General features: G+C 39.8%; 1 protein-coding gene across 1 annotated transcript in view; it reads right to left on the bottom strand.

The window, feature by feature from the left end:
- The window catches only part of igsf21a (immunoglobin superfamily, member 21a), a 276,114-nt gene extending 254,905 nt beyond the window's left edge, over window positions 1–21,209 (bottom strand). Inside the window, exon 1 of the mRNA XM_027167692.2 lies at window positions 20,815–21,209. Coding sequence (XP_027023493.1) covers window positions 20,815–20,881 — 67 coding nt within the window. The 5' untranslated portion in view covers window positions 20,882–21,209. The remainder of the gene's footprint in view (window positions 1–20,814) is intronic.
- Between the last annotated feature and the right edge of the window lie 312 nt (window positions 21,210–21,521).

Raw genomic sequence — 21,521 nt, 5'->3', positions numbered from 1 at the left:
GAAAAGAATTCCGCTTTAATGCATATGTGGCGATGATAAACGCTTCTATTCTGTGCCCCCCCCCCCCGTTCTATAATTGGATTAATAATAATAATAATAATAATAACATTACTATTGCTATTGTCACCTCCCTCATACACCATTTTCAAGTTTTTTTTGGTGTGATACTATTATTATCTTCATCATTATTATTGTCATTCATTCATTCATTCATTCATTCATTTATTTATTTATTTATTTATTTATTTATTTATTTATTTATTTATTTATTTATTTATTTATTTATTTATTTATTTTTGTTTAACTCTGGTTATGTCTGTTGTACTTCCCTACATGCTCTTTTATTCATATATTTCCACTCCCATACCCAGTTACACACACACACACACACACACACACACACACACACACACACACACACACACACACACACACACACACACACACACACACACCCCCAGATCGTATTGGCTGTTATGTATGTTTTGTTGGTCTTTGTAGTCGTATTTTGCACATAATTTCTCTTCTGTAAATATTGCAATTGCCTGTTTGCATAATAATAATTTTAAATAATAATAATAAAAAAAAAGACAGTTTCGCTAACTCTAAAAACGAACTCGCATCATTAATAAACAAAAACAATCGCACAACTCGCTGCTAATCTCCGGATACCACTGTTGTTTGGGGAAAACTATGAGCTACTACAGTACTAAAGAAACCAAAGTAAATCATGGATCATGTTTTTGATTGAAAGAGGATGAAGTAGTGAAGCATGGGATATTAAAAATGAGTCCATTGGTTGGTAAAAAAATCTTTAAAGCAGACAACATGAAAGTATGAGTGCTTGGTGTGTTTTATTTCTTCTTACCGGATGCCAAAAATTGTATTGAGTTTCTGCCTGTTTGGGTTGTTTCCATGTTCATTGTAGAATTGTTCTGCGATGTGGCACTTTACACCAGAGTCTTGTGCTTCATATAAAAGTAGACACTCACGGATTTAACTCGGCAGTAAATCTGCAGTTTTCTATAAATATTTCCTTTCCCATTCCTCTACTCTTAGGCACTTGCCTCCATCTTTGACCTCATGACAATTACTAAATAAAATTTGCTGTACTATAATAGGAAAAAAAATCAACTCTTGGCTAGTCTGAGCTTCCTGCTTTCCTGCTGCACTTCATCCCACCACATTGTTCTTAATTATTACCCTGTTTTATTAGTTACTCAGGACAGTGTCGGTCTTTTCTCACGCTCTCCCGCCGCCACACATCGTATTTCTCACACAGAAAAACTTTTGGACTATTTATCATATATTTAATATGCTGCAGCGCCCAAAATGTATCAGTCTGCATCGCACGATCAAGCGCGTCTCCCCTGAAGTGCGTAGTCGAGCCTGACACTTATCAGCCAATCAAAAAAAAGAGGCTACACAATAGCCAATCAGAAAATAGCACTATCTGGGTAAGATTTAACGCAACAACCGATTATAAAAAACCTTCATAAGTGAGGGTACTGTATGTTCTATGGTACGAAACAGCTTGTCTCTGGATAGGACATTGTCTTCAATCATGTCTCTGGACTGGACATTGTCTTCAATCATGTCTCTGGACGAGACATTTTCCTCAATCATGTCTCTGGACTGGACATTGTCTTCAATCATGTCTCTGGACGGGACATTGTCCTCAATCATGTCTCTGGATGGAACATTATCCTCAATCATGTCTCTGGCCTGGACATTGTCTTCAATCATGTCTCTGGACTGGACATTGTCTTCAATCATGTCTCTGGACTGGACATTGTCCTCAATCATGTCTCTGGACTGGACATTGTCTTCAATCATGTCTCTGGACTGGACATTGTCCTCAATCATGTCTCTGGACTGGACATTGTCTTCAATCATGTCTCTGGACTGGACATTGTCTTCAATCATGTCTCTGGATGGAACATTATCCTCAATCATGTTTCTGGACGGGTCATTGTCCTCAATCATGTCTCTGGACTGGACATTGTCTTCAATCATGTCTCTGGACTGGACATTGTCCTCAGTCATGTCTCTGGACTGGAAATTGTCTTCAGTCATGTCTCTGGACTGGAAATTGTCTTCAATCATGTCTCTGGACTGGAAATTGTCTTCAATCATGTCTCTGGACTGGACATTGTCTTCAATCATGTCTCTGGACGGGACATTGTCCTCAGTAAAATGAGACACTGGAAAGTTCCTGCCTGTGGATCTCATTCAGGTGAATGCTGCTGGTTGATGTAGATTCTGGGAGGCGGAGCTTTCTCCATGGGCATGGGTGTGGACAATGAGGTATCGAATAATTTAATGCAGTTCTATTCGTTGGAATAGGAAATAATAGAGGTTCATTTTGAATACTGTGTACAAAATGAATGCATGTAGGTTACATGCTACTGTTGCCTACGGTTTGCTCCTTAGGGATACAATAGATGTTAGAGACATTCATTCCTTCCTTCATTCATTCATTCATTTTCTACCGCTTATCCGAAATTCTCGGGTCACGCGGAGCCTGTGCCTATGAAGTTCAGCATACAGTGTAGTGCGATGGCTCTTATGTCATTTCGCTGTAGTTAACCAGTTAAAGTGGAGCATCCGGCAGTCTGTTGAAAGGACGAGGTATCGATCCGATCTTTTATTGTATTCAGCAGTAATTCTGAGGTCAGGAGGCGGTGCTGTGATATTTAATGAAGCTCAGACTGTTGACTCACTGTGCTCTTTATGCACTTATTATATCTATATCTATATCTATATATCTTATATATGTATAAGTAAATGTATATAAAAAATAGAAATAGAAATATAGAGTAATAATACTATTAATAATAATAATAATAATAATAATAATAATAATAATAATAATAATAATAATAATAATAAGGGGGGCACGGTGGCTTAGTGGTTAGCACGTTCGCCTCACACCTCCAGGGTTGGGGGTTCGATTCCTGCCTCCGCCTTGTGTGTGTGGAGTTTGCATGTTCTCCCCGTGCCTCGGGGGTTTCCTCCGGGTACTCCGGTTTCCTCCCCCGGTCCAAAGACATGCATGGTAGGTTGATTGGCATCTCTGGAAAATTGTCCGTAGTGTGTGTGTGTGTGTGTGTGTGTGTGTGTGTGTGTGTGTGTGTGTGTGTGTGAATGAGAGTGTGTGTGTGAATGAGAGTGTGTGTGTGTGCCCTGTGATGGGTTGGCACACCGTCCAGGGTGTATCCTGCCTCGAACGCCTAAACCACAGGTTATGGAGGATTTAGCACGAGTCGGACTTCTTAAATCCTAACATATTAGGATGTCTGAAAATGGAACGAGAAAGAACGGCGTAAAAATGGGTTTGTACGTGCTTGAAAAAATCCATTCCTCCCAGTCGATTAAATGGAATCTTTTAAAGTTCATGACCTAAAATGGTACTGAACCTGAAGCACTTTCCTATGCAATGCTACAGCAGTAAGGGCTACGCTAACATGGTCAACATAATCCACGTCAACTTAAAAATGTATTAATACAGCAGGATGTATGAGAATAGCCTGGGATTCATGATCTCAAGAAGAAGAAGAAGAAGAAGAAGAAGAAGAAGAAGAAGAAGAAGAAGAAGAAGAAGAAGAAGAAGAAGAAGAAGAAGAAGAAAATCAATAATGAAGCAATATATAGTGCTACTTTTATACAGTACATGCTACATATTGTTAATATCTTTAGTCTAAAAGGGGGAAAAGGGGTGCAGAGTTTCGCAATTCTTTAGCGTTTATCCAGGAAATAGTTTGGCATCTGGACGACTATCCTTATTTTTATGTCCTGTATCATCATTTTGATGGATGCTAGAGAAAATTGCTCCATTGCTCTTCTAAAAATGGCGGTTTATTTACATAAAGTCCAGGTGGTTGGGTTGTAAAACTCCATTTTTTTGGCTTTTGGTGCTCCCGTGGGGCCACTTCCCCAAAATTTGTGTGTCTGGAAAAGAAAACATGTGAGCACTTGTTCTCCTGGAAGATATCCAGCTTCGCTTGGGAACTCTGACTACAGTCGGTCCCCGAGAATTTTCCTGGACGAGAAGCCGAGACGCTGATGAATTTCCTCTCGTACTCGCACTCGTTCGATACGAGAGAGCCAAACGTCATTTCACGTCAAGAAACCTTATTCGAGATGTGAGCATTATTAATGATGAAAAAGACGTTTTTTCTCACAATTCTACACGAAGCTCTAGACAGCGACGACTCCTCAGCTGTGGATAATTTATTAAGCTGATATTCCTGTCAAAGCTCTCCTGGTAAATTAGAGTCACCGAGGTCCCTGTGCGTCACGGCTACTTACGAGATAAGTATCAACCCAAGCAAACAAACAAACGCGTGTCGTCCAGATGCCGTATCGGGGATGATGTATGGGGCAGCGATTGCGAGGCTGCATGGATGCAGGCGAGACTAGACTAGAGCTGTTTGCATTGGGATGTGACTGAAAGCTCAAACACGAGGCATGACACTGCATCCAAACACGACATGGCACAAGGAATCCTGCTACTTTCATGAGACATCCATTGCCATATTGTGTGTGACTACAAGGGATCTTTGTGCTGATTCTTGTAAAGCAAGAAAAAAAAAAAAAAAAAGAAAACATTTTAGGAAATGGGAAATGGTTCCTAATCAAAACGTAGACACTGGGTTTCAAAAAAAAATATTCAACAGATAAAACTTCTTCTGTAATTGATCACAAATGATGCTAAAAATATTTTAGTGTATTTTGATTCTGAATATTTATTTATTTATTTATTTATTTATTTATTTATTTATTTATTTATTTATTTATTTATTTTGTCCTGCCATTTTCTCCCCAATTTCATCACCTGCCAATTCAAACCCACCAGCCGGTTCTCTCTCTCTCTCTCTCTCTCTCTCTCTCTCTCTCTCTCTCTCTCTCTCTCTCTCTCTCTCTCTCTACTTTCATGACAGCTACCAGCTGGGGAGGGTGAAGGCTAACACATGCTTCCTCAGAGACGTCAAGTCGAACCAGCCAGCGAACCGCATCTTACACTTTATCCGCCATCTTTAGAATTCACGAGCTCACGGAGGTCCGTGATTGGCTAGGACGGCCACGGTAACACCGGGATTCAATCTCTCTCTGGACGACACTCTTTTTTCTTCATTTTCTTTGTTTAGAGAATCCTAGGTAATGTACCTACAGTAGTCCATGCTGTCTTATAATGTGAGTCAAAATCTCTCCTCTGTCTCTCTCTCTCTCTCTCTCTCTCTCTCTCTCTCTCTCTAGTTGGACAGACAGACGTTAATTATTCCAGAGCACAAATCTGGGGTGGTTCCACAGCCAAAGACATGGGTTCAAAACACAAACCCTGAGAATGTTCTTCATATTTCTCAGGATGTTTACATTCAGTTTTACTTCCACAAGGTCACGCTGGCTTGAGATGCAAATGCTGGTTTATTAAAATATCAAAGCAGACACTCCGGAGAATGAAATATCTCAAACCGAGTACAATAGGCAAGGTCAAACTCATAAACTATACAGAAGTGAGTAAAAGCAGAGAATAGGAACAAAAGGCTGAGTCGTGATTGATGACACGTAAGAGCAGGACATCGAGCAGGACACGATTTAAAGAGATCGGTGCGATCGGGATCTGGCGTACGATTACTAAACAGGATACGACAAAACAAGGTGATCTGGTATGTAGTGTTTAACAGGCGAAGGATCCTGGGACATGGAGGACATAATAGTGTTAAAAAAAAGACAAATTTCGCTTAGATCTGTTTCTATGCTTCTGTAAAGAAAGTCAATGAATTGAATTTGAGGTGCAATCATTTTTTAACATTTTTACAAATACACATTTGATTCAGTAGATTTTTAATGGACAAAAAAATGAAATCAATTTCTAATTTAGTTGACTGAATGGAAAAAAAACTGAATAACATTCTGAGCTCTACAGAAATCTCTACAAAACTCAACCGAAATATTTTTCTAAATAATGAATTTAAAAAAAAAAAAAGTTTTTTTTTTAACATTTTTACAAATATACATTTCTGTCATTTTTGAATTTAAACATTTGACTAAACGGAATAAAATCCTGCATAAGATTCGGAGCTGTAGAGAAATCTCTACAAAACTCAGTTTTTTTTTTTCTAAAAAAAAAAAAAATTTCTAAAAATTCTCTCTCTCTCACTCATTTTCTACCGCTTATCCGAACTTCACGGGGAGCCTGTGCCTATCTCAGGCGTCATCGGGCATCGAGGCAGGATACACCCTGGACGGAGTGCCAACCCATCACAGGGCACACACACACACACACACACAAACACAAACACACACACACACTCTCATTCACTCACACACTCACACACACTACGGACAAGTTTCCAGAGATGCCAATCAACCTACCATGCATGTCTTTGGACCGAGGGAGGAAACCAGAGTACCCGGAGGAAACCCCCAAGGCACGGGGAGAACATGCAAACTCCACACACACAAGGCGGAGGCAGGAATCGAACCCCGACCCTGGAGGTGTGAGGCGAACGTGCTAACCACTAAGCCACCGTGCCCCCCCCCTTTTCTAAAAATTAATTTTTAAAAATATTTTTTTTTAGAAATCTGAAATTCAACTCTTGACGTAATATAAGGCAAACGCGATATAGATATATATTACAGCCATGAACACAGGAACCATTTAAACAACAAGTTTGGTATCTCTGATGCATGTTAAAATCGATGTAGATTAGATGATTAAATCTAGAACACGGGTGCTAAAACATTTATTCGCAGAATGTGGATTATATTTAAAAATACATCAAATTCCAGCAGTGAGAACGTTTTTGACAGCTGTAGAAGACACGCTGAGCCGATTGCTCTTTCTCGCTCTCGCAAAGCTGCTGGGGAGAAAACGGACGTGCCAGGCAAACAGAAATATCGCCTCTGTTTTCTCGAAGATTAAAGTATTGGCACCCGTGGCTTTGTTCAGGTTGCAGGCAAACAATTTCTGTTTCCCATGATCAATAATTCGCCCTGTGAGGCGGACGAGTCGGCGTGCCGCGTGCGTTTGAACAGAAAATGAAGCATGAGCCTGTTTTTTTTGTCAAGTGTATTTAATTCAGTTGACGACGACACGATGACAAGCCGATCAATCGATGGCTCGAACATAGTACGGAAAGTACAAGTGAAAGGAAACGCTTGGTATATACGTGAAGGCCTGAGAGACTCGACTTATCGCCGCACGCCGCAAAGAATCTCGGCAACGTTGTAGACTCGTGATCGATGGATGTAAAAAAAAAAGCAAGTCCATAAGTGTAAAGTTCATGTGGCTTCAGTCAGCACCACAGCACATCACACACAGTTTATAAACGTATTTTTTTAGGTATATTATGAATTTATGTAGCTCTAGGTGACTAAATGACAATGACAATTGTCTAAATGGCAATAAAAGCTTCTTGACTTGACTTGATGTGAACAGTAATGACGATCTTCCCTACATCCGACAAAGCGATAAAGAAGCGTCCAAAATCCGTAAAAAAAAAAAAAAAATTCACAGTGCTGAACGACTACTTTAGCTACACAAAAGCATAATAAAAAAAAATCGCCTCAGGTGATTCCTCCTGTGCGACGCTTTTGCAGTTCCTCACTTCCTCGACTTCAGTTCCTCCCTGCAATTAGCTCCGATTTGTTTGCGAACAAAAACCTGACCATGTTTTTTATCGTATTTTATCGTCATTTAATTATTTCATCGATTTCACGAATACAATTCAAGCCTGCCTTGAATCTGGTCTGTGTACGAAGTCAATAAATCTATTGTGAAGCCAAGCATGTGACATGTCATTAAAACAAACCTTCTTCACACATTAGGTCATTATTTCATTGCTGTTTAAGCGGGTAGTGTTTATATTTTGCCTATGTAGTAGTGCAGCATTTGCTATACAGGCAAGAGACAAACTACAAGTGAAACGAAGCACTCGTCGGTTGCTAGCTGAACACGCCGCTGCATAGAATGATATATTACACACGTTTATACTGTGTCTAAAGAAATCTCTCTCTCCCGGCCTTGTTGTCACCCAACAATCTCGCTATTTTCACTAAGCTACAAATCACGTTGTTATGCCATGTGCCGACGCTGAGAATGTGGCAACACACACACACACACACACACACACACACACACACACACACACACACACACACACACACAGAATGTCATCAGCATATTGATAGTCTGTTATTTCCAAAAGAACACATCCATGCATCTTTCTGAGCGTCTGTTTTGCCGTAAACATTCTGTTCCTCGTACAGAAGGGGAGACGTCCTGCTCTTCTCAGAGACGCAGAGCGCTAACACGCAGAATGTGTCCCGTCACACAGGAATACGGGACTCGTACGCGGCAGTCGTGAGGCGTCAGGATGTCACGAGGAGCGAAAGCAAAAACAGATGTAGGTGAAACAGAAAGGTGGGGAAGCAAATAGCCGTCGTACCTTCGATTTTTTTTTTATTATTCAGGGTTTTTGTAGATATGAGAGAGGGATGGACTGAATGTGTATATATGATTCGGAATGAAAATCAAATAAATAAAAGAAAGAAAGAAAGAAAGAAAGAAAGAAAGAAAGAAAGAAAGAAAGAAAGAAAGAAAGAAAGAAAAATAAAATTAGCATTAAGATTATTATTATTATTATTATTATTATTATTATTATTATTATTATTATTATTATTATTATTATTATGTATTCTTTTTTTTTTATAATATATATTATAACACAGTGAAATTCTTTTCTTTATATAGCCCAGTTTTGGAGGTTTGGGGTCAGAGCACAGGGTTAGCCACAATACAGTGTCCCTGGAGCAGGTAGGGTTAAGGGCCTTGTTCAAGGGCCCAATAGTGGGAGCTTGGCAGTGATGGTGCTTGAACCCTGATCTAAAACCCTGAGTCATAACTGCTGTCACTCAAGCCGTTCGCACGGAGCCGGTCGCACGGAGCCGATCGCACGGAGCCGATCGCACGGAGCCGATCGCACGGAGCCGATCGCATGGAGCCGGCCGATCGCATGCAGCCGATCACGGCTAGCTTTTTTCAGGGCAGTTGATTCACAGCAACTTTTATGATAAATGCTTCATATAAATATTTTTGCTATGGTGAAGTTTTTTTTGGTGAATTAAGGGATGGATTGTTTATAGCTGCTATAAACGTCGTACGCTAGCACTATAAAGCGTATGAAAAGTATGAACATCATTTCAGTGAACAACTCACACTAGTGTTTTAATCCGTACACATGTAACGCGAGGCTATTTATCCGAACGGTCTGTCGACAAAGAGCCTCACGCAGGCAAACAAAAGGGAATGAGAAGCTCTTCTGAGATGAACAATCTGAGGAAATCAGAGCGCCTCGCCGGCGTAATAACGGGCCGAGTGGCTGGAGTGCTACGGCGCTTTCTGCTCTCAACGATCTTTACTCATCCCATGTCATCCTGCCTTCCATTTTCGAAAAGGCTGTTGACTAAAACATGAAAGACTCAGTGATGGACTGATTGTTAGAGTAGATGTTTGATTTGGAGAGGCTTAATGATGGCCCACTATCGTGGCGATTAAGCAAATAGCCGTCGTACCTTCGATTTTCTACACAGTCATGTAAATGGTTTCAGGGACAGGAGCAGGATATTACAGTGAAGGATGTCAGTATTCAGGGCTTTTGGAGATATGAGACAAGGATGAAGTGGAAATGTATATATTATTCAGAATAAAAGAAAGAAAGAAAGAAAGAAAGAAAGAAAGAAAGAAAGAAAGAAAGAAAGAAAGAAAGAAAGAAAGAAAGAAAGGTACAATTATTAATATAGAAGTACTGATAGAATGAAGACACCATAAGACACAACACAAATATTAAATAATAATAATAATAATAATAGATACATAATCTAATAGAGACCTTTATTTTATCACATATACATTATAACGCAGTGATATTCTTTTCTTTATATAGCCCAGTTTTGGAGGTTGGGGTCAAAGCACAGGGTTAGCCACAATACAGTGTCCCTGGAGCAGGTAGGGTTAAGGGCCTTGCTCAAGGGCCCAATAGTGGCAACTTGGCAGTGACGGGGCTTGAACCCTGATCTAAAGCCCTGAGCCTTAACAGCTTGAGCCACCGCAAGGAGGAGGTTTTTAAGACTCGTAAACACCCAGCGTCGCTTCCCGTCCCCATTAAAGGACGCTTAAGTGCTTAAAACAACGAGAAATCCTTCTCATTCATTTGTGATTTTCATTCGTCTCAAACGTCAAGGTGTTAACGTCTTGCCAGAGAGTCACGTCTTCGCTCATTCTCCAACGAGCGCCTCATTCTGTAAATAAAACACGGCAACGACGACAAAAAAAAGAATAAATTGCGTCTGTGGCCCCTCGTTTAGTGGCATGCCGTCCTTGACCGTATGTTATGACTTGGCTTGGTCGTCTGCGCTCGCCGATAACATACTAATGCTGTCGTTCCCCTTGGATGACAGTACCTACGTAAGCCAATAGCTCAAAGGACAAAAAGATAATACAGGACATAATGTCCCTCTCCCACACACAAACACACACATTCAGCTGACAACATCACTATTTTCCAGCAGGGCAACTACCTTATGAGTCTTAAGCACAGCTCCCACAAAGGCATTCCACATAAAAGCCACGTTTATAGCTCTTTGGTATAAATTGCTTTTTCCCCCCCAAATGCATGTCAAACACTTTGACATGCAAGACACAGCTCTCTTCAGAGCCATAAGCGATATTACCTGATGATGCTAGCAGGAACAGCCTTCTCTCCTCCGTCTGATGGCGCATTAGGGAGAGACGAGCATGTCAAGGCATGTATCCCATCGAATCTGTCCTCATTTGTGGCTTTAAGAGGCCACAGCTCTCCAAACGAATACCTCCAGCTCGAGTCACCTTCCCAGGGCAGAGTCCCTGACGCTTCATTTACAGCCAAGGCTAGAAAAGCAGAGGACTCGAAGAGATTTAACAGAGAAGCAGGACAGAGCACGTAGGCTGTCTGTATCTATATCCTCAGGGGGGTTTCCTTCCTTACTTCTAAACCTCTCTCGGGTAAATACGCCAAACGATCCGATAACCGCTGAAATCGCAGAGGCAAAAGAGAAAGAATCGAAGTGCAGGAATTAAGATGCTACAGTGAAAGCAGTTCACGAGGCATCCTGTAAAACTGGTCCAAGCTAGAATCAGTTCGCTTGAATTATTTATTTATATATAGAATTATTATGTATCTAATATTATTTGCTCAATGTTCAATTTCTTCCTTTAAAACATTGACGTTATTTCCTGTTCGGTGTCAACCAAATGAGGATGAGGTTCACTTCTGAGTCTGGTTCCTCTATAGGTTTCTTCCTCACATCATCTCAGGGAGTTTTTCCTCATCGCCATCACCTCAGGCTTGTCATTAGGGATACATGTTAGAGATAAATATTAACTTCGTTTTAAACTTTACATTTATTATTCTGTTTCGATGTTTCTAAAGCTGTGTGAGACGATGTCAGTGGTTGAAAGAAATCTATACAATAAATTGAATTAATATACAATAAATTGAATTAATATACGATAAATTGAATTAAACCGAATTGAATTGAGGCCCTAAGTGTGAAATGTTTTTGCACAAAAATCACAGAATCCTGGAGGGACTGCTCGCCTGTTTCGCATTGTGGTCGTTTAAATTAAATTAGAATCTCATTTGATGATAATTTGGGAAAAAGATTCAACTTATTAATATAGCCAGCAGCTTTAAAGGAAAAATCTAAAAAAAAGTTCTCCAGGGGGGAAAAAACAATTCCTGTTTAAAATCCGTCTACAAATCAGGAAAAAATTAAAAAAGATCGAAATCTATAAAACTGTTTCAAATTTATTCAGCAATAACAAATGATACAAATGTATATTTTCTAGTTTTTTGGTTTTTTTAAACACTTTTTTGCTTAAATTCTGAAAATCTGAATACAAAATCCAAATACGCTGCTCTCTAATTTACAAACCCTGAAGGTCATCTCTACTCTCTCTCTCTCCCTCTCTCTCTGCCTCTCTCCCTCTCTCTTTTTCTCCCTCTCTGTCCCTCTCTGAGGTATGACTCAGGAGAGAGAGCTAAGGTCAGTGAGTGATTATCGGCATCTACAGCTAGAATTGCCAACACCTGTCTCTGGAGCAGTCAGTGGGCCTGATCAAGATGGATCTGCTGAGGAGAAACTCTCTCAACAGTGGGAAATGGGGGAATCCACATGGGGCACAATGACTCACTCGTAAGCCAGCCTGTTTCTTTCGCTGGCTCAGAGACTTGGGGAATTGGTGTCATAAATCAATATTGGAAATAATAATGGTTTGTACTTGTTAAAAATTGCAAGATCATAGGCAAGTGAAATCAGTCAGTAGAAAGCTAAAGGATGACGTTAACTCATGGGGTTTCGACTTCCAGGGTCTAAGGGTCTTTCATACAAATTATCTCCTACTTTCCTAAAACACGCTGGACTAGCTGCTCTAATTGCCCATAGTGTGAGTGTGAAATGTGTGTGTACATGTTGCCTTGTGCATCCAAAATACATTCCCATGTCCCACAATCCCACATCCCCTCCAGTATTCCCAGGATAGCCTCTGAAAATCAATCAGCCACAACCCTTGATCTTGATCAGAATAAAGCCCTTACTGAGGATGAAGGGTTTAAATGTCAGGGAACCCAGCATCAGACCCTGAAGGATTCCGAAAGTCTAGTCACCCGAGAAAACACCGTATTGCACTGGATCTAATTTTTTTTCCTTTTAAATCAGATTACATGCATAAGAAACTCTAAACTGTGAACAAGTTAGTTTCTGTGTCGAGTCACAAGAAATTCTTGTGTCTGAAAACTATCAGTGTTACAAAGAGCTGACGCTCATTCTATACATTTACGGCATTTAGCACACATCCTTATCCAGAATGACTTACATTTTACTACGATTTATACAGCTGAGCAATTAAGGTTCAAGGGCCTTGCACAGGGGCCCGGCAGCGGCAGCTTGATGTACCTGGGAGTCGAACTCATGACCATCTGATCTGTAGTCCAACACCATAACCACTAGGCTACCACATCCCCATACTTGTTACATCAATGTTTATAAGGGGCATCTACAGTACCCTATGGTGTTACTTTAAAAAATAATGACATATTAAAACATTAGATGATTTGTCGTTAGGCTGTCCAAGCCGCCGTTATTTAAATAAATAAATGTATAAATTAATGAATTAATTATTTAATAAATAACTGATACCGTTTGACAGATCAGAATCAAGTTTCCAGCAGCACTGTGGTAAAAAAAAAAAAAAAAACGCACGTAACTTTTCCATCTTGTAGTTATATTATGTGTATATTACATTACCAAATAAGGAAAATGACCATAAATACTTGATTTTGCCTTTTTTTCTTTTTACTTTTTTTTTAAATATGCGATGCAACCTGTGATGTTTTGACTGATTTAACCAAGATTCCTATTTTAAACGCGGTCTAGTAAAGACGCATCTATATTGTCCGTACTCGTGTTCGAAGTACACGAATCAGAACAAGTAGAAAATCTGCCTCCATTCTGAAAAAACAAACTTAACTAGATTCGTAAAGTTTGTCGCGACAAACTTCGATGTTGGCTTTGACAAAGCACGTATTCGCAAAGGCCTGTGTTTTTTGGAGGCGAGTGGCCATAAGGATCAGTGTTACGTTTGGAGGCAAGTGGACAGAAAGCTAGGGTGCCAAAACATTTGGAGGCAAGTGGAGGCGAGCATGTGACGTCATCAGAATACCCGTGAGGAAGTTCCCCACATTGGGCTGAGTGTTTTGATATGTCACATGTCAATGTTGTAAAAAGATTTTTTGATTTTGCATATTTTGGGGGCGGGGCTGCGGGACAACCAAAAAGCCAGTCGGTGCGCCAGAGTATCACCCTAAAGGAGCTAGACGAGTTTGGTGTAGATAGTTCGAAAGCTTGCCGAGTTATAAACCTCCAAATTTTATAATGGGAGTCTATGGGAAAAAAAGCCATTTTGTGACCTGGTACCAGAAGTACCGGTACTCGGATCGCTTAGAAAAGTAATAGCAACAAACTTCAGACCAGCGTCTACAACATAGCCAAATTTGGTGCATGTGGCTTGAAAGCCCTAGGAGGAGTTACTCTTGATAAATTTTTGTCTAAGCTTAAATAGGAAAACAGAACGTTGGCTATAATAATGAAGTATTATAATAAAGTATTCAGCAGCATGGAGATAGAAACAAACACTGGGTATTTGCACATCTTATAGTTATATAATGTTATTTTTCAACAAGTCAACTGGTTGAAGGCCATGTTTATGAACTTCAAATCATGCCCTGGTGGTACTAGGATGAAAATGTTGCTCCCCTCTTACGCGTCGCCGCTAGCATTACATGCCCAGTCATCCACAGATAAGGCGAACGATTTGCACGAGGATTAAATGGCATGTTTCTAGCACATAACCCACATAACCTTCCATCTGTCACACACGCAATGTGGAACGGCTGACAGAGCACGGGTTGCCTCTGTCTCCGTTTCTTCTCCTTTTAAATAATAGCACTTAGGCATGTGATGATGTTAGTCATCGTTCTGCAGCACTTAGCATGTCACACTTCTGAGTCATCAAGCCGTAAACTCATCAGCTTGGAATGAACTTCTGACAGTTTTGGAAATGTGTCTACGTCCTGCAGAAAGACGACTCGGGATACAAAGCGCGGTACTGCACGAGCAATATTCCATCAGAACTAAGTTAAAGGTGTGTGTGGGGGGGGATTTATGGGGCTGGGAACACTGAGTGTGAACAGCGTGTTACTTTGAAAGTGGTGTATTTATAATATATTCTGAGAGGAACCAGCAGAAAGAAATATATATATATATATATATATATATATATATATATATATATATATATATATATATATATATCTCATTTGCATATCTATTTATTTCCACAAGCCCATAAACTCAAGGGGAAGTGCTTTAGATGTTATGTTCACAATGGCATTAATATATTCTATTAATAATCAGTAGGAAAAAGTTATTAGAAGTTATTGCAAAGAATGTACTGTAGTATTGTGCTAAAAAAAAAAAAAAAAGACAAAATAAACCTGAATATTTAAAATATAAGTCAATTAAAATCGGGATAAAAAGTTTAGGGATTTTAGAATTCTAATTAAAAATAAGAATTTATTGCCTATTCTGTTTTAAGCTGGAAAACAATAAAAAATAAATAAAAATAAATAACGTGAGGACTTGACACAAAAGTGACACTGATCAAGTTCACACTTGTTCTTGTCGATAACGGGATACACGGCACAAATAACCGCTCACTACAGCCATGATGAGAAGAAAAGCAGCTCAAAAAGCATCTCATTACATTTGGTAAACTAACTATGTATTTTCTATTATTATTTTATTATTTTACATATATATATATATATATATATATATATATATATATATATATATATATATATATATTTTTTTTTTTTTATTTTTTTTTTTCAAAGTAGTCAGCAAGTCATGAGTACCGTGTAAACGTTTCCGTATCGTGTGTAGTACTGATGGACTTCTACAGTACATCCAGTGTTGTAATGTAACGGAGTAAAAATACTTCGTTACCGTACTTAAGTAGAAATGTCACGTATCTGTACTTTACTTCGCTATTTAAATTTATGTCAACTTTCACTTTTACTCCACTACATTTCCTAGATAAAATGTAAACTTTTACTCCGTGATATTTCCACTAAGCATCTTCGTTACTACAAAATAAAATCAGAAGAAATGTGTGTGACTGCAATTAGGGAGGTTTAAGTAAATTAAATATCAGAAAATGACTTTTGATACTTAAGTACAGTAAATATCAGATACTTTAAGACTTTTACTTGAGTAATATTTTAAAAGGTGACTTTCACTTGTACCGAAGTCTTTTTCTAGTATGATACTTGTACTTTTACTCAAGTATTGCTTTCTAGTACTTTATACAACACTGAGTACATCCAGCGATCACAGCGGAACACAGTGACAACAACGGCGAGCTAAATCTGTTACAAGTCCGTTCAGGATTTAACGATTTGCGAAGATTCGTGGTGTGATGTCATAATACTTAGTCAAATATATTTAGTCAAAGCTCTTTTCATATAACGTGCATCAAAGTGAAAGTATCTCTCATAGAAAGTCGTTACTTTTGTGTCTTCGCTGGTGGGAGATTAAAAGAAGAATCCGGTGCTTACGATTTTACCAATTCAAGCACCAATCTACCAGAAATTATGAAAATTTTTCGAATGCAGGAATCACAATAGAACTCCTGGAGCTCCTGGAGGAACTGCATTATGTGATAACCTTGAGGTGTATGAATGATATCATGAATGTGGTGATGACGATGACGATGATGATGATGCTTCTCATGTCATTCAGGCTGGTTAACGGAATCCTCAGAAGATAAGCAGGAGGATCACCTGTAGGACCCCGGGGCTGATCTAGGTGATGAATTATCACTGTGTTGTTGGGGTCATGTTACTCTGTGGTGCCTCTGTGGTGATCTGGAGATACGCTGACTGTCCATAAATGGAGGTAGGAAGGTATGATGGTGGAAAAATGGTAATAACAACTAGTATTAATTACTTTATAATAACAAATAACATGACTTCTCTTGATATGAACGGGTTGATAGTGTGACGTTTGGTTTAGGTTAGATGTTTATATAGTATTTGGAAGGAATTTCCCTTTAATAAGCCTCAGAGCTTTGTAACAAACCACCGAAATTTCAGACGCAGATTGATACTGAGAGAGAGAGAGAGAGAGAGAGAGAGAGAGAGAGAGAGAGAGAGAGAGAGAGAGAGAGAATCCACGTAAATTACACGTGACAGGAACTCACTTGTTTGACAGCATTAAATGTAACATTTTATTATCACTACACTGGATTCCCGTTAAGTTTTGAATTGATTATAAACGGCTGCTACTTACGTACAAGGCTCTAAACGGTTAAGCTCCCATGTATCTAACTAGTTTAACAATTATTTTACAATCCATTGCACTCTCTGAGATCAGGGCTTAGACCATGTGCTCCAGTAGATCTGATCAAAAACACATTATTATCTCGTGCTGGTTAATATTATGAACAGCAGCTACACTAATTCCTCTTCACTTGCTTTTCTTTTATAATCTAGAGATTCTACACGCTCCAGTTGTTTTCAAACCTTCGGTGAGCAGAAGCCAAGCTTGAGGCATCTATAGATTATACCAGCTCCAGGTCGATTCCGCTTCATGACGATTCGGGCATTCATGAGAAGATGCCAACTACATGTGAAGACAAGCTCCTAATCAGTACACGATTGTCAGACTGTATCTGACTGTAGAAAGGACATTATTTATAATAACACACTCTGGTGTTTATAACAGTTTATAATCACACTCTCCAGTGTCACCCAGATGCGGATGAGTCTCAGTTTGAGTCTGGTTCCTCTCAAGGTTTCTTCCTCTTCCATCTAAGGGAGTTTTTCCTCACCACAGTCGCCTCAGTCACCTCAGGCTTGTTCATTAGGGATAAATACAAACATGTATAAACATAAGTCTAATATTAATCTTGAACTTTTGTCTAAAATTAATCTTTGTACGTAGGATACACAGGATACACTTGGACGGAGTGCCAACCCATCGCTGGGCACACACACACACTCTCATTCATTCACACACACACACTCAGGACAATTTTCCAGAGATGCCAATCAACCTACCATGCATGTCTTTGGACCGGGGGAGGAAACCGAAGTCCCCGGAGGAAACCCCCGAGGCACGGGGAGAACATGCAAACTCCACACACACAAGGCGGAGGCGGGAATCGAACCCCCAACCCTGGAGGTGTGAGGCGAACGTGCTAACCACTAAGCCACCATGCTCTCTTATTCAATACGTAATATGCTTTTTTCTTTTCTTGGACGTGTTAAACAACTTTTAACACTCGACAAGTTTTTAACAATAATCCGCCTGGCGCTCTAACTGCTAAGCTTACTGTACCCAACATTATGATGCATTACTGATAAATTGTTGCCAGTCATACAGTATGAGTCAGACTATGAACTAATCTAATGGCTGTGCATTAGGAGTCTCACTCGGAGACAAACAAAATCCCCGTCGCTTGACAAATGAATCAGAGAAGTTCAACCGTATTGTATAATGAGGTTGTAGACAATCAACCAACCAAACCACACACATACACACATTATATCTTACACACTTTTGCTGAACGGTTTTGCCTTTCGTACACTAACCGCGTGAGCTGTAGTGCATCGAGGCAACCCAGCATCATCCAATCATATGAATAGAAGTCCGCCATTATCACACCGTGTCGACACAACTAATCAATAATCAACCACTCAGTGCTGAAACGCTCATGATTATAATGCTAAAGCTGGACTTGCACGTGCGTGTAACAGGGCGCGGTCGTTTCTGAGTGCAGGATTCACTTTCGAAAAAAACTTCCTCACTCTATTAAAAGGAGAAAGCTGAAGCTCAGGCCTTGAGGAAACACTATAAGGACATTATGTTCTTTTTTTTTTTTTTTCAAAACCCACAGTAAAGTCATTGATTGACTTTGATACAGAGTACAGTGCTTAGATAAAAACTCCACCTAACACACCGTACAGCTACGTTTTTGGCTATTGCTAGAACCTAAAAAACTACTATTTTAGAAATTCTGTAAAGTTTTAGTTTAATATTTTCATAGTAATGCATTTGAACTGTAACGCGGTAACTACAGTCACCTTACAGGATGAGGAATATATATACGCCTCGACCCACAGACACAGCCTCAAGAATCGTTTGAAATACTGTATAGCAAAGGAGTTGAAATTTATGGAAATGATCTAATGGTAGCAAAAACGGCTACTGCTTACTGAAAGTAATTTTTCCAAATTCAACTGTAAAATCAAGCAAAGCCAATGTATCTAATGATTTCCTACAGGATTATAAGATGACAATGCACCAAATATAAGATTATTATTAAGATTCTAGATATTTTCACTCATTTTCCTGCTTGGGAAATTTACTCAAGCTTGTTCTATTGGCAGATCATTTAACAACTTGTAAGTGCTTATTATAAGAAAAATCAGCCATTGTCATAAATAGATAGATAGATAGATAGATAGATAGATAGATAGATAGATAGATAGATAGATAGATAGATAGATAAATAAATAAATAAATAAATAAATAAATAAATAAATAAATAAATAAGAGGTTAAAGGCTTTTATGTAAAGGTTTCTGGTTTCCTTCTACATCCTAGACTAAAGGTGTGTGTGTCTGTGTGTGTGTGTGTGTGTGTGTGTGTGTGTGTGTGTGTGTGTGTGTGTGTGTGTGTGTGTGTGTGTGTGTGTGTGTGTGTGTGCACTTGTCTCACAGTGGACTTGAATCAAAATTCCTGCCTCACTCCCAGTATTCCCAGGATAGTCTCGGAATGCAACACGACCGTGACCAGGATAAAGCTTCCTGATGATGAATGAATGCATAAAGGAAGGTAAGCTTTTCCCAATCGTATGGTATTGAGACAGATATGAAAGAATGTATGAATGTATTTCCAAAAAGACCTCAATCTACACACACACACACACACACACACACACACACACACACACACACACACACACACACACACACACACACACACACACACACACATTAATTCTGCTCAGAATAATGATTAATCGACAGGCAACAGTTCTCCCGCCTGCTATGATGCCTCCTAGTGTCTTTTTTTGGATATTATTTCTCTTGAGAAAGCTTTCCAGTGGTGTAAGTGCAGATCCCGAATCCCTCATGAGTTTAATACGAACAAGGTTGTCGTTTCAGTAAGTTAAGTGTTTCCCTTTCTTTCCTTTTTTTCCCACGTGCGCAGTCGCATCGACTATTTCCGTATTTACGCAGACGAAGTTCATGGAAAAATAAACAAACAAACTGCGTCCAGTTTTCAATATACGAGTGCATCATGTGGATATACTGCAGTCTTGTTTGCCAGTTGGCTTGTACGTGTTGTAAAATACAGACCGAGTATATATTTTGGATCTGCATGTTGTATTCAAACGGAAATGTCATGCGGTTCCTAGGAATAGCGCCGATGGCACAAACTCCATAATGCACAGTTGACGTTTCTAGAGAACAACATAAAATTTGGTGAAAGTGGAAATTGCTTCCTTCTCTATAAAGCTGCCAATAAACTCTCAATACTATTTATCCGTAGTGTCGTAATGTCTCAGAGTCCGCGCGCAAAGTCTCAAATAGCCTCCAAACGCGTAAAAAGCACCCCAAACAAATAAACCAATGATTTTAATAGTTAAAACAGAATCTCCAAGCAGTGTTGCATTGCTTCTTCATCTCCTTGTTCTTAAGTCTCTTCCAGCACACTAGCACAGCCTGTACCCAGTGCCAACATTGCAAAAAAAAAAAAAAATGCCAAGACAAACGCCAAAACAGCGCGTTCCGGTGAATACTAATCTTGCTGCATAGCCTGGGATTCAAAATGCGTAAAGTTCAATACACACGCTATGAGACGTCAGATAACGTTAATAACGCTGCATGAACGGCGTATGCTTTCCAGTAAAACCATATGCATCAGTCCTCGCGTTCAGAAATAAGAAATAACGCTGTGGATATTTGTATGTTGTTTCTTGACTTATCTTGCGGTGCGTAAAATGTTTCACGTTCAATTACTGTACACATACAATACACACATGCACAAAAATACACACATGCGCGCGTCCATGTGCATGCACACGCACATGAACACGCACACGCACACGCAAACACACATACGGACATCAATCACTCACCGAAGGCTAAATCCAGCAGATCGGCGCACAAGAGAAAACACAGCGACAGGACGCTCATCTTCCCCATGTTCTGTCATAAATCCCTAACTCCATTGGCGTTTTACATCACGGCCCGTCTCGGCTGCTGTCCGCGTGCTCCGTTGCACCGATCCAGAAGCGCGCGGGCGGTTATGGTTGCAACCCGAGCGCTCATCACGCGCTCCAACTTACACCGGGAGGTGGGGGGGAAGGGGGAGGTGAAGAAGAGAAGCGAAGAAATGAGAAGAGAAGGAAGGGAGAAACGGCAAGTTCAAATAACATGCGAATGAAGAACGGTGGAGGGGCTGAGAACGGGAGAGATGATGTAGAGAAGAGAAACAGCTCCCTCCCGGTCGAGCGGCGGGGATTAAAAAATAAATTCGGTGAGAATCTGCGCTCATGAGTCTCTCTCTCTCTCTCTCTCTCTCTCTCTCTCTCTCTCTCTCTCTCTCTCTCTCTCTCTCTCTCTCTCTCTCTCTCTCCCCCCCCCACCTAGATTAACCCAACAGGGATCCTACTGCTCATAATATAGACTCGACTTCACAATTAATGGCACCCTTCCTCAAAGTGCGCACAGATTTGATTATAAAATGAATGACACTCGAATTGAGCTGAAGCTTAGCGCGTGTGTGAATTTTACCATGTTTAAAGACAATACAAAGCCTGATATCACTAATGCTGTTGAGGTT

This window comes from Tachysurus fulvidraco, chromosome 2, assembly GCF_022655615.1.
Source record: "Tachysurus fulvidraco isolate hzauxx_2018 chromosome 2, HZAU_PFXX_2.0, whole genome shotgun sequence".
Taxonomy (NCBI): domain Eukaryota; kingdom Metazoa; phylum Chordata; class Actinopteri; order Siluriformes; family Bagridae; genus Tachysurus; species Tachysurus fulvidraco.
This window is presented reverse-complemented; position numbering and strand designations above follow the sequence as displayed.